Raw genomic sequence first — 10,728 nt, 5'->3', positions numbered from 1 at the left:
ACATACAATTACTCCTTGACAGCTATGGAACAATTTTTTTTTAGGGTTTTTGCCATTCTGCCAGAGATAGGTAAAAACACGAGTGGCGGAACGTCGACGCATTTTCTAGAGGTTAAACTTTTCTTTGATTAAAACCGATCGCGTGTCCCTGTTTGCATAATCGTTCTAGTGCATGCTGATCTACGTTAAGAGATCTGACGGATATGCAAATCCCACAGAGGTCGCAAAAATTACCAGACCGTACGAAGCAAGCATTGTTGAATCGAAGATAATTGCGAGATAAGCTAGTTTTTCTTCTAACTATGAGAATTTTTTGGCTATTTCAATAATGGGAAATGCCGTTATGGCTACCAATGTCAACTTGTAATACGCGTGACAATTAGATTCCCTATCGTACTAAATTGCAAATGATGAGCCTCTCGCCTTAGTTCTTTCGTTTCTTTTCACGAAGTTCTCCTTGTGTCCCTAATAACTTACAGAAAAACAAATAAGGGATAATGAAAAAAATCGATGAAACAAAAGAAAGTTTAACAAACTATAATATTTATTGATCTGATGATACATGTAACAATGTGGTCATAATACTGATAATATTTGGCGTGCGTTATATAATTTTTGGTTCAAATTATTTTTATAAAAGTTCAATATTTTGTTTCTTACGTTTTATTATTTCTACTGGTTTAGGAAAGTTTAGCAATGATTTGTTTGTCAGTTTTTATCTGTTGATCCAGTAAGAAGTATTCTTCCGACAATTTTTTTACTATTTTCGTAGAATTCGCGAGAGGGGAGGAATAGCTTAAGTTTCAAAGTGCTAGATGCCCGAGAGGAATCATTATCAATTGGAGCAACTGTTTCTACTTCGTCTTTTACAGGCGAGACTCCATCTGTAGCAGCAGCTCCAGATGCAACATTGCTGTTTCCTTTGGCTGTACCTTCGAGTGCAGATGGAGGTGAGGGCGAGGGTGATGGTGCAGCAGGTGTCCCATAACTGTTCAATGGCGCAGATTCTGGAGTAGGAGCAGATTCTGGTACAGCTGATGGTGAGGATGTCTCAGGTATTGGTCCATTTCTAGTTGTGGGTAAAGCTGATCCTGGCCTGGCTTCAGGAGAAGGTCTAAAGGTTCCAGTAGAAGGTCCTAACTGTGAAGGAGGCAGGTAAGTATTTGCACCAGATCCACGAAGATTACCAGATCGGCTAGCGGAAGAAGTGTTATTAAAATTCTCAACGAATATATTAGAGAGCTGATCAGATTGAATCAAACGATACGAGGATGGAGGAAAGCTTTCTAAACGAAAAGATCCAACTAGAGGACTCGACAGTCTTTCTCCTAATGGTTGCTGATTATTATTTGGCTCGTTTAGTGGTGGTCTGTCTGGTGAATTATTTTCTAGCTTAGGATTTCCATTTATTGGTTGTGACGGTGGTTGACTAGATTGACCTCCAATATTGACACCGTTACCTGAAGTAGGTTCATTATTTGGTGAATTGTTGGGCCTGTTATTTTGCCCATCGATGGGTCCGTTGTTGTAAGGACCAGCATCGAAAGTGCCATGATTCAATGGAGGTCCATAACCAGGTTCTACAAATGGTTCGTTATTGTACGCGAAACCAGGTCCATGTTCAAAAGGACCATTAATTATGGGAGGCCCGTAACTGGGACTGATACCAGGTGCATCGTATGGACCACTGGTTGATTCTATTCTAGGTCCATTAAATGGATCGTTAGCTATGGGAGGCACATTTCCTTGTGGAGGTCTATTTGGATTTGCCTGACCATTTCCACCATTAGACTGATCAAATTGCTGTCCAATTGGGTAAGGTCCATTGTCTATATTTGGTCGATTATCTATCCCTCCAGGTGGTCCAAAGGATTGTCCTCTTGGATAGGGTCCGTTTGGATCAGGATAATAATAACCAGGCTGATTTGCGTTTTGATAAGGTGTTTGGTAAGCAGTGTTTGGATTATATCCAAGAGGGCCAGGAAGATTAGGTGGACCGTAGTAATCTCTTGCATTGCTTAAAGGAACTTGTATGTTATCCCTAACTCTTTGATAACCATTGTTAGCGAATCTTTGGTATTGAGGATTTAAGTCAGCATTTAAAGTGGGTCGTGCAAATGGAGATGGTGAGACTTCTGGTTGACCTTGACCAAACGGACGCGCAGGATATTGTTGCTGTTGAACAGGTGCATTATTGTTTGGGCCGTTGGCGATATTTATACCAGCATTAGCACCATTAGCAAAATTATCACCGGTGTTTGCTGGATCGTTTATCCTAACCAGTCCATTATTCGTTGTTGTAAATTGACTTCTTACATTTTGCGGATTATAGTAGTCCGCGTAAATCTGGGGTGGCGTTTCTCGCTCGTTTTGTCCGTTGTAGTATTCCGGAGCACCTTGCTCGGTATACGGTGAAAGTGAGTATTGTATGCTCCGTTGAAACTGATAGGGTTGAACTTGATTAACGTAATTTTGCTGGGCCTTAGCTTCGCTGTCCTCATTCACGGTTGTGGATGATGAAATTTGATTATCGTTGATCTCTTTGATTGCAGATACTGGTAATACAAAATTTCTTACGGATCTGTTTACTCGAGTGTTGGATAAATTGTCCAACAAAGTAGGTGTTAGGGCTGATACAATATCTTTGGCAAAATTGGTCAATACTGCTGGATCTGTGAATTATAAGAAGTACAATTACCCTTGAAAATAAGAAAAGACATCGGTAACTGGATTATCATATTACTGCTAAGCTAGTTGTTAACCTGAGGACCACTTTGATACCTACTATTCAGATTTTTCGCTGCATGCCCATTGTGTATAGTGCTCCACAGTGCAAAGCAGTGCAGCAATATCTGTAACGGAACATAATGAATAGCTGAATATATATTAGCAAAACGCAAAGTATTTTTAGAGAAAATTCTCGATTCATTCTGAGGCTGCGTAATACGCAGCAAGTATAAAGAATTCTCGAGATAGCGTGACCGGCAATTTTCTTCAATGTGACGTTTTATTTGCCATTGCGTAACGCGATGTGCGTATCCTCATAAACACTGGGATCAACGGTCTGTTTTACATACAGCCTTTATTTTTATTCATCATTCGATTAAATGATTGTAAAAATTCAAGATTTCAAGATTATAAGCATTAAAGCTTCTGTTTAGCAAACGCTTTGACACGGACATTATAGACATAACCAAGTTTTATGTTGCACCAACCAACTCTTGCACACACCACTGAGAAGCAAAGAATGCAAATATTTTTAAAACCAAGCAATGCATAATATTTATTATGGACCGAATATCTCGATGATTGAAATTATGGGCTTAGTGTTTTATTGAATTCAGTCACGAACTATTCATTTCACTATGTGGGTCATGTTCATCCAGACGACTTTGAATAACCGTAATTAAATGTACAACAAGAGAAATGGTCCATGTTACTGCATTAATACGCAGGACAATACCGGAATTTCACACTCTCTCTTTCCCTCTGCAATGCTAATTTTATTTCTGCTCATGTTTTATTTAGCTACTCAAGTTCGAAAGTATAATAGAAATCCATTAAGAGTAATGCAAACTTTTTATTCGATCTATTTTTCAGTATTTCCTAAAAGCAGATTTCATGAAATAAACATAGAATGAAGTGGAGTATCCACAGAATTTATGTATACGCTACATTGTTTACGTAAATGCTTCTTTTCACGGCATTCGAGTGTAAAGAGGAAAAAACGTCTCGGTATATTTATTGACCAACGAACGCACGATGATTAAGATGTCGAAAAAGGATTTAAAATTGAGGTAATACTCGAAGAGGGAGGAAAATATCGAGGGGTCAAAAATTTACGACCGAATCGCTGAAAACTACCGAGGGCAGAGTTGATAAATTATTTTTAAACGATCGGTATTAAATACGATTTATCGACGAATTTGAGATATCTCATGGGTCGCAATGGCTGGTAGTTTGCCTATCTTATAGCCGCACTCGCGAGATTTTATTGTTACCTCGAGTCGTGGTTTGAACGCGTGTGTGCGTGTCGTGTATGCATATACTCACGTGCAGAGCGTAATGCATCGTGCATGCGACTCGAAACAACTAAGGGGTTCCGTAGCTCCTCGATGCCATTTATACTTTCTCTCCATAAACGTCTTCGTCCTAGTCTAATTGATCCAACTTTCCGATATGTCGAAAAATTCCTGGCGTGCACCTGGCTGTGCATGCAGGAAGCTCAGCTTTGTCGCTCAAGGAAAACGAAAATTGCAGCTTCACGCTGGAACTCCGCCTGAAATTGATCGCTGCACTTTGCTTGCACAATCGTGCCAAAGCAAGCAAGGAAAAATTCGCTTGATGCACACACGGCTATATACGTAATGAGATTTTTCGGCGCTCGCCTCAAGATCGCGAGAGATCGAACCGCTCGCAATTAACCGAGCGAGTCCTTGTGCGCGCATGCTATTTTTAATTTAACATTCGCGTCCTTTTCCCTCCTTCGAGAGATTCGCATGCTGCTATAAGAACGCGTGCGTAGGTATCCTTTTGACCTTAGCGCGGGAGTCCTTGTAATTGTTTTTAACCTATCGATCTGTGTCCTCCTATTTATCCTTACTCTCTTATATCGAGTCGATTTATTTTTTACAAGCGACTGATTGTTTGATGCACGAAAAAGGATTTTGGCGAAAGAAACAATTCGAAAGCGGAGAAGCGATTTGATATGTCTTGTTACCTTGAAAAATAACGCATTATAGTATGCGAATAAATTAACATTTTTTGCAATATCCTTTTGGATAAACGTAGGAGATTTTTTGAGAATGAGGGTATAAATAAGTTTTTATTATAATACAGATCACGTACTCTTGACAGGTGTCTTGAATTCTTACTTATAGGATAAATAAATTAAAATTATGATTGTACTATACAGAATCATTACAAATTACACAGTCGGATACTTATTTTAAACAAACTTTACAGAAAATGAGCAATGTGGATAATCAATTCGTGATTTACTAGGAAAATAAACTCTTTGTGTTGTACGCTGTTCTTCATAATTTTTAAGTTGATTTTTGTGATGGTGGATAGTGGAATATCAGTAATATTTTTTAATAGCCGATGCGTGTTATTGTACCAACTACTCCTGGAGCAATTACACCTAGAGAATTGCGAATCTGTAACGGTGGTACCCGACCCAATAATCTGGTTGCTCGAAAATTTGGCGTGATGACTATTGGTCGAATAGTTTGCGAAGGTAGCCATTGCGTACCTTGGAAAGGATTCGCTTGGTCAGACGTAAATCCTGGGTATTTCGTAAGCATGCCGCTTACGCTTCCATACGGAATACCACCTGTTTTAAATATACATTTTATAAGAATAATTTCTTACACAACACTTTTAATATTAATAGCAAAATAATTATACGATTTTAAATATCGAAAATTTTATTACTGAATTTTGGTTAAAACTGTGTCAGAAATTATATTAAAAAAATTCGTGGAAAAATATTAATTTAAATATAATATAATTATTAATATAAATGTAGACTCTGTTAAAACTCGGTAGCAACAAACGAAAGTGAAAGTTAGTTTGACACCAAATGTAAGAGAAGCGAGTGCCGAATGGTCCAACTCGAACATGTGCTGCATTCTATGGGAATAATCTTGAAACTTTTTCTACTTTGTAGCTTATACTATTTCAATAATTCAACCGAAAATTATTGACTAAAAAAACATTGCTATGCAAAAGAGAATAATTAACGTTATATATATAGCGATATAAAGTATTTAATTTGTTTTTATTTATCGAAAATATATATTTGTAGAAATAAAAGTAGTGAACTATCTTACCATAAGCCAATCCATTTTTCATCTCCACAATTCCAGCGCTATCGGGCGCTGCTGTTGATAGCTTCAATAATCCAAGTAAACCAACGAAAACAAAGGTCTAAATAAGTGTAAAAATGTTTAAATATTTCAGTTTTATATTGCATACCGGATACCATTAAAAGTACACAATAAAATACATGTAACGTTCACACGTTACATAGTAAGGAAAAAAATATAGTTGAAACATATTTTTCTTCAGACTTATCTTATAACTACATATTTATTAGTTATAGCTCTAAACTACTTTAATGATTGCAAGCTGATTTGAATATACAAACACTAACGCTATCTAATTAACCGCTAGCAAGGGAAACACTGAAATGTGAATCATAAGAGAAAACTCTAGAACAAAATTGCAAGAATGAGCTTAGATGATAAAAATAAGCAATATTTGACAGTAGAAAGTTTCTATGCATGAACTTGCATGTAATGTTCTTTATACGATTAAAGAACGTGAATTTTTATAAATTTCACACTTTAGACGATTACAAAATTGAAGTTAGTAAAAAATTAGCTCTCGTAGTATTATAGTCCGTGAAGCATTATTTCAATATTCCATTGCATAATTAAAATGTAGTTCAATGACATTACGAATTTACGTATAAGAAATATTCAATAAGCGTTAAGAATATAGATTCGAAACGTTTGAAATTTCCTTCGACAAAGGAAACTATTGTATAAAACACTGGTAAGCGAAACTACACGATATGCACAGTATTCTTACGAAAAGTGGATGTCGTTAACCCTTTATTATTAATGAAAAATTGGACTAATTGTCGAAGCAAATAGCACACAGGACTTACCCTGAAGGAAAACATGGTTACGTTTAGAGAGGTACCGTGTACTCTAGTGATACAGCTAATGCGTATACGCAAAGAACGAATTATATAGAGACGGTGTGGCGTTACAGCCAGCCAATCAAATACCCGTATTCCCTTTCAAGACCGGGCGTTATTCATCGTTTCTAGGATTTTATCAGCGCATAATATATACGCGTAGGATATCTTCTACCTTCTGACACCTTAACCTTGGGGTAGTTGCTGCTGCCGCCTCTCACATCGTCGTTTCTTGACCAAGGCTCGACTCTTGTAACTATACTTACATCTTCTTACGCTCTAAACATATCCTATTCTTCGTATTGCCAATCTAAAATAAAACCTATTTTCGAAACAGTCCCCTTAACAGTTTTTTTTAGTAACGACCATTAAAGAATTTCGTTCTAAAACGAAGCTTAAGCAAAGACGAAGGAACGAAATTGATAACAAAGCAATCCTAAGCCGGAAGCGTGAATAATGGTTCCTGGTCCTTTCTTTGGATAAATGAACACGTGGGGTCCTTAAAAGTAAATCGACGACGTCTATCAGCTTTCTTGGACGGGAACGAGTTACGCTTGCCTCCTTCTGCGGCTAGAGCTTCTTTGAACGTGCGCGCGTGAGCCCAGTACAAAGCGTTAATTACGCTTATCGTGCGATTCTGCGCCGCGCGTGCTCTCCGGCCTCTCTTTCGATAATCAAGAGAATTTTACATATAATTGCCGGTTATTTACAGCAACCAGCTTATTGCTCGCTGCACACTGATGCCACGCCGATGATAACCAGTTATCTATGCTGATTCTCAAGCAGTGACGCTCAATGACAATGCTCCTGTGTACTTCTGCTACCTAAGAATTATTAATAGAACAATGTACAGCGCTCATTATTGTTGGCTTCTACCAAAAATAGATCAAGGGTATCTGCCTGTCAAACTAGAATGCAATTGCGCAACATAGTTCATGATACTACATGTTCGGGTCTATACGGGCGTATATATATGTCCGACATTATACACAATCAAACGCACGAGCATCTGACTATCAAAAATCTTTAGTTAATACAGTGAATACAGTCGTTAAAAATTAGTATACATTGTGAGTTAGTTATGTTTCGTCATTAGCAGGTTCTGTAAGCTTCCTTGTGATTAATGAGGCAAAAGCGTGACGACTGATTTCGAAAGCATTATATTTTAATTTTTCGCGCAAAATGTATAGAATATCCTTCCCTTTCTTCGTTACTAATTTTTAATCAGCTGTGACGAGGAGATATTCCGTCCGTAATAGACTTTCTTAAACGACAGTTAAAGCTAATAACGCTTGTTATTTATATGTATAGGTGACTTGGTCAAGAAAGTTGACGGATCCAAATATTTTTGCATTTAATTTTTGTTCAAGCTACTCGAAGCTTTAATGCGGAAAATGTTTATAGTGCAGAGAACTGATAACTGTCATTTATTTATAACAAGATTGTGTCTATATTTTATATACAATAATATAAATACTGAAACGTGTGATGAAATAATTATAAAATGATGAGATTATTTATAAATTTGTAAAAACTATTTACGGCGATCTTCGATATAATAATATAATCGATTACCGGGATCTTTTACTTTAGCAAGTAGATCCTTTTTTCTCTTTCTTTCTTCTGCTGTTTCCTCAGGACTCTCTCCTTCTAATTCTTCTTGCTTTTCTTTCTTCTGGTTGTTCCTTTTATTTTGATCTAATTCTGCAGTTGTTAAACTTTGCATTTTTGCAGCTAGGACGAGTGTCTAAAATCATATATTTAATTTAGTAAAAAAAAATGTATTATAACATTTAAGTTGATTCACTTACATCTAGCATTGGAAAATTTCGAAGATCCTCCTTGATGTTCTCTGTAGAAATTGTTGGCTGGGTATTCTCTTCACTCAGATCTTCATATTCGTTGTACTGATTTATACGCGATGTATTTTGATGTATTATTCTAACAGGTACCATGAACTCTTCTGATTGCTTATCCAAATCTTTTTGTTGAACTTCAAACGAAGATTTTTCACTGGAAGGATAGGAAGTCTTTGTATTAATTCTTTCTCTCGATGTTTTAAAATTAGAGCGGTTGTTAGTGACTTGTGTAGAAGGCTTTGAATTTAGTCTTTCACGTTCTGAAGATGATGATATCTTGACATTCCTGGAAACTTCTTTATCATCAACCTTTCTTCTTCTTGTATTTATTGCTGATGAAAATACAGGAGCATTTGTAGTGGTCGTTATGACAGGTTTCATTCTTCTGCGCGTATTTCGTTTATTAGAATTTGTTACTGTCTTTTCAGTGGTGCTATAGCTATGATTATTTCTAAAATCTTTGTGTATCTTTCTGCCAAGGTTAGATTTATTTGGTCGAACAGTACTTTGGTCACTATCGATCGTTTTTACCGGAACAAATCGAGTTCTTTGGTTTTCCGAGCTGTTAATAGTCGTTTTTCTCGAATCGTTTATTTCTTTCCGTTTGTTTCGGGCGCTTAAGTTTTTCTGATTTAATTTTCCCATTGGGCTCAAATTGGTGTCAAACAAGTGAGATCCTGTTTGGTTGTTTTTAACTTTCTTAAACTCATTCGTTGGTGCCAGGATTTTCATAGATTTTACTGTGTTAGTTTGTCTTTTCTGATTTTTCACACCTTCAACTGGATTTCTTTTGATAGAGTCCTCGTTTGAGTTTTCTTCTACTGATTTAGAAGAGGATAACTCTTCTCCGGATGGATTTTTCAACTCTATACTTTTGTATTGACTACTATACTTAGCAACAGGATGATTTTCAGAACCTTCTTCATCATTATCGTGAAAACTGTGATCCCAAGCAGGATGCTTCTGCCTTGTATAACGTTTCGATGGTACGTTATATTTTTCCCAAGGATATTTATATTTTCCATTACTATTTGACGAGGTAGCTTCTTCGTCTTCCAAACTGTACTCATCTTCCTGAGATTCAAAGAGTCTCTTCAATCGATCGTATTTTTTTTCCTTCTCTTTCTGTCGACGCTCTCTCTCCAAGCGTTCTCTCTTCTCCCAAGGATATTCATAGCGGTCCAAAGAAAGCCTATGAAGCGTTGATTCAGCAAACTCATCTTCATCTTCGGAAGAATCGTTTTCGTTGGAATCACCGTGAGAATATCTATCTTCCAATTGTTTATGATCCGAAAGAGAAAATGGGGGATGATAAAATGCTGGTTTATTGACTCGTGGTCCCAGGTCAGCATATTTCGGGTCTTCGTAATATTCGGGTGGAGAATAAGGTCTATCAGAATCATTGAAAAATTCGTCTCTCTTTTCCAAAGACTCGGATGACCTACTGTCCTCTTGAGATTCTTCTTCTTCTTCTTGTTCCAATGATTTGGAAGTTTCTTGGGGCGTTGCGTCAACCTCGGATGATGATTTTCTGGTCTCTTCAGGAAACGCTTCCGCATATCCTGGAGGATCTGACGCAAGGAATGTTTTTATTCTTGCATACTCTGCCGAGGTTACTGGCTCGTATGGCTGTTCCGTTGTAACACTCACGCTTTCTACCTCAGCACCAGAATCTTTCTTACTACTTGTTTTTAAAGCAAATGGAATGTGCTGATTTTCATACAATTGTTCCTGATTTCTCGGTTTTTGCGTCGAAGCTGGAGTTTCATTTGTTCCCTTAGTAGGAGCCTTTCTTCTTCTAATCTGTTTGTACCCGGGTTCGTTTCTTTTATTCGTATTACTCGTTACCTCATCGTTAGAAAATTTTCCAATCTTCCCATCACTGTCCTTTGGTTTAGAATGTCTAATTCTATCTTTTATCGTGTAAATAATTTGTTCGGAAGTATGCGCAGGACCTTGATCGTTAACCTTTGTTACATTATTTGTCAGTCCGAACATGTTATTTATGTCTGTGGACTTTGTAGGAGCTATTTTAATCAAATCTTGTCTAGTTTCTTCTGCTAATAGGTCAGTGGCCTCAGTCACTACAGCCATTTTTTCAATTTCTGTATTTCTTTGAGCTGAGCTTCGTCCATTATCAATACTTAAGGAACGTTTTCT

The 10,728-nt window shown here is 37.1% G+C and overlaps 2 protein-coding genes across 2 annotated transcripts; both read right to left on the bottom strand.

Annotated features, from left to right (window-relative positions):
* Window positions 1-708: 708 nt before the first annotated feature.
* On the bottom strand, window positions 709-3,359 carry LOC136780476 (AAC-rich mRNA clone AAC11 protein-like). Its single transcript, XM_066738850.1, has 4 exons — window positions 3,353-3,359; window positions 3,181-3,233; window positions 2,786-2,852; window positions 709-2,672 (listed from the first exon to the last, which is right to left on the bottom strand). The coding sequence occupies exons 1-4, from the start codon at window positions 3,357-3,359 to the stop codon at window positions 709-711; spliced, it is 2,091 nt and encodes a 696-aa protein (XP_066594947.1).
* Window positions 3,360-4,824: 1,465 nt separating this feature from the next.
* Window positions 4,825-6,717, bottom strand: LOC136780542 (uncharacterized). Its single transcript, XM_066738975.1, has 3 exons — window positions 6,677-6,717; window positions 5,835-5,931; window positions 4,825-5,335 (listed from the first exon to the last, which is right to left on the bottom strand). Exons 1-3 carry the CDS (start codon window positions 6,689-6,691, stop codon window positions 5,094-5,096), a joined length of 354 nt encoding a protein of 117 aa, XP_066595072.1. The 5' UTR covers window positions 6,692-6,717; the 3' UTR covers window positions 4,825-5,093.
* Window positions 6,718-10,728: the final 4,011 nt, after the last annotated feature.

This window comes from Prorops nasuta, unplaced genomic scaffold (genome assembly GCF_024137725.1).
Source record: "Prorops nasuta isolate Cenicafe-Biocafe unplaced genomic scaffold, Cenicafe_Pnas_1.2 PNAS00019, whole genome shotgun sequence".
NCBI classification, from domain to species: domain Eukaryota; kingdom Metazoa; phylum Arthropoda; class Insecta; order Hymenoptera; family Bethylidae; genus Prorops; species Prorops nasuta.
This window is presented reverse-complemented; position numbering and strand designations above follow the sequence as displayed.

Excerpts from the sequence above, each read along its gene's own strand:
- LOC136780476 (XM_066738850.1), bottom strand. Across the intron at positions 2,853-3,180 it reads AACTTGGTTATGTCTATAAT|ATATTGCTGCACTGCTTTGC; the intron begins GTCCGTGTCAAA and ends GTTCCGTTACAG. Across the intron at positions 2,673-2,785 it reads TGCAGCGAAAAATCTGAATA|ATCCAGCAGTATTGACCAAT; the intron begins GTAGGTATCAAA and ends TATAATTCACAG.
- LOC136780542 (XM_066738975.1), bottom strand. Across the intron at positions 5,336-5,834 it reads GAAAAATGGATTGGCTTATG|GTGGTATTCCGTATGGAAGC; the intron begins GTAAGATAGTTC and ends TATTTAAAACAG.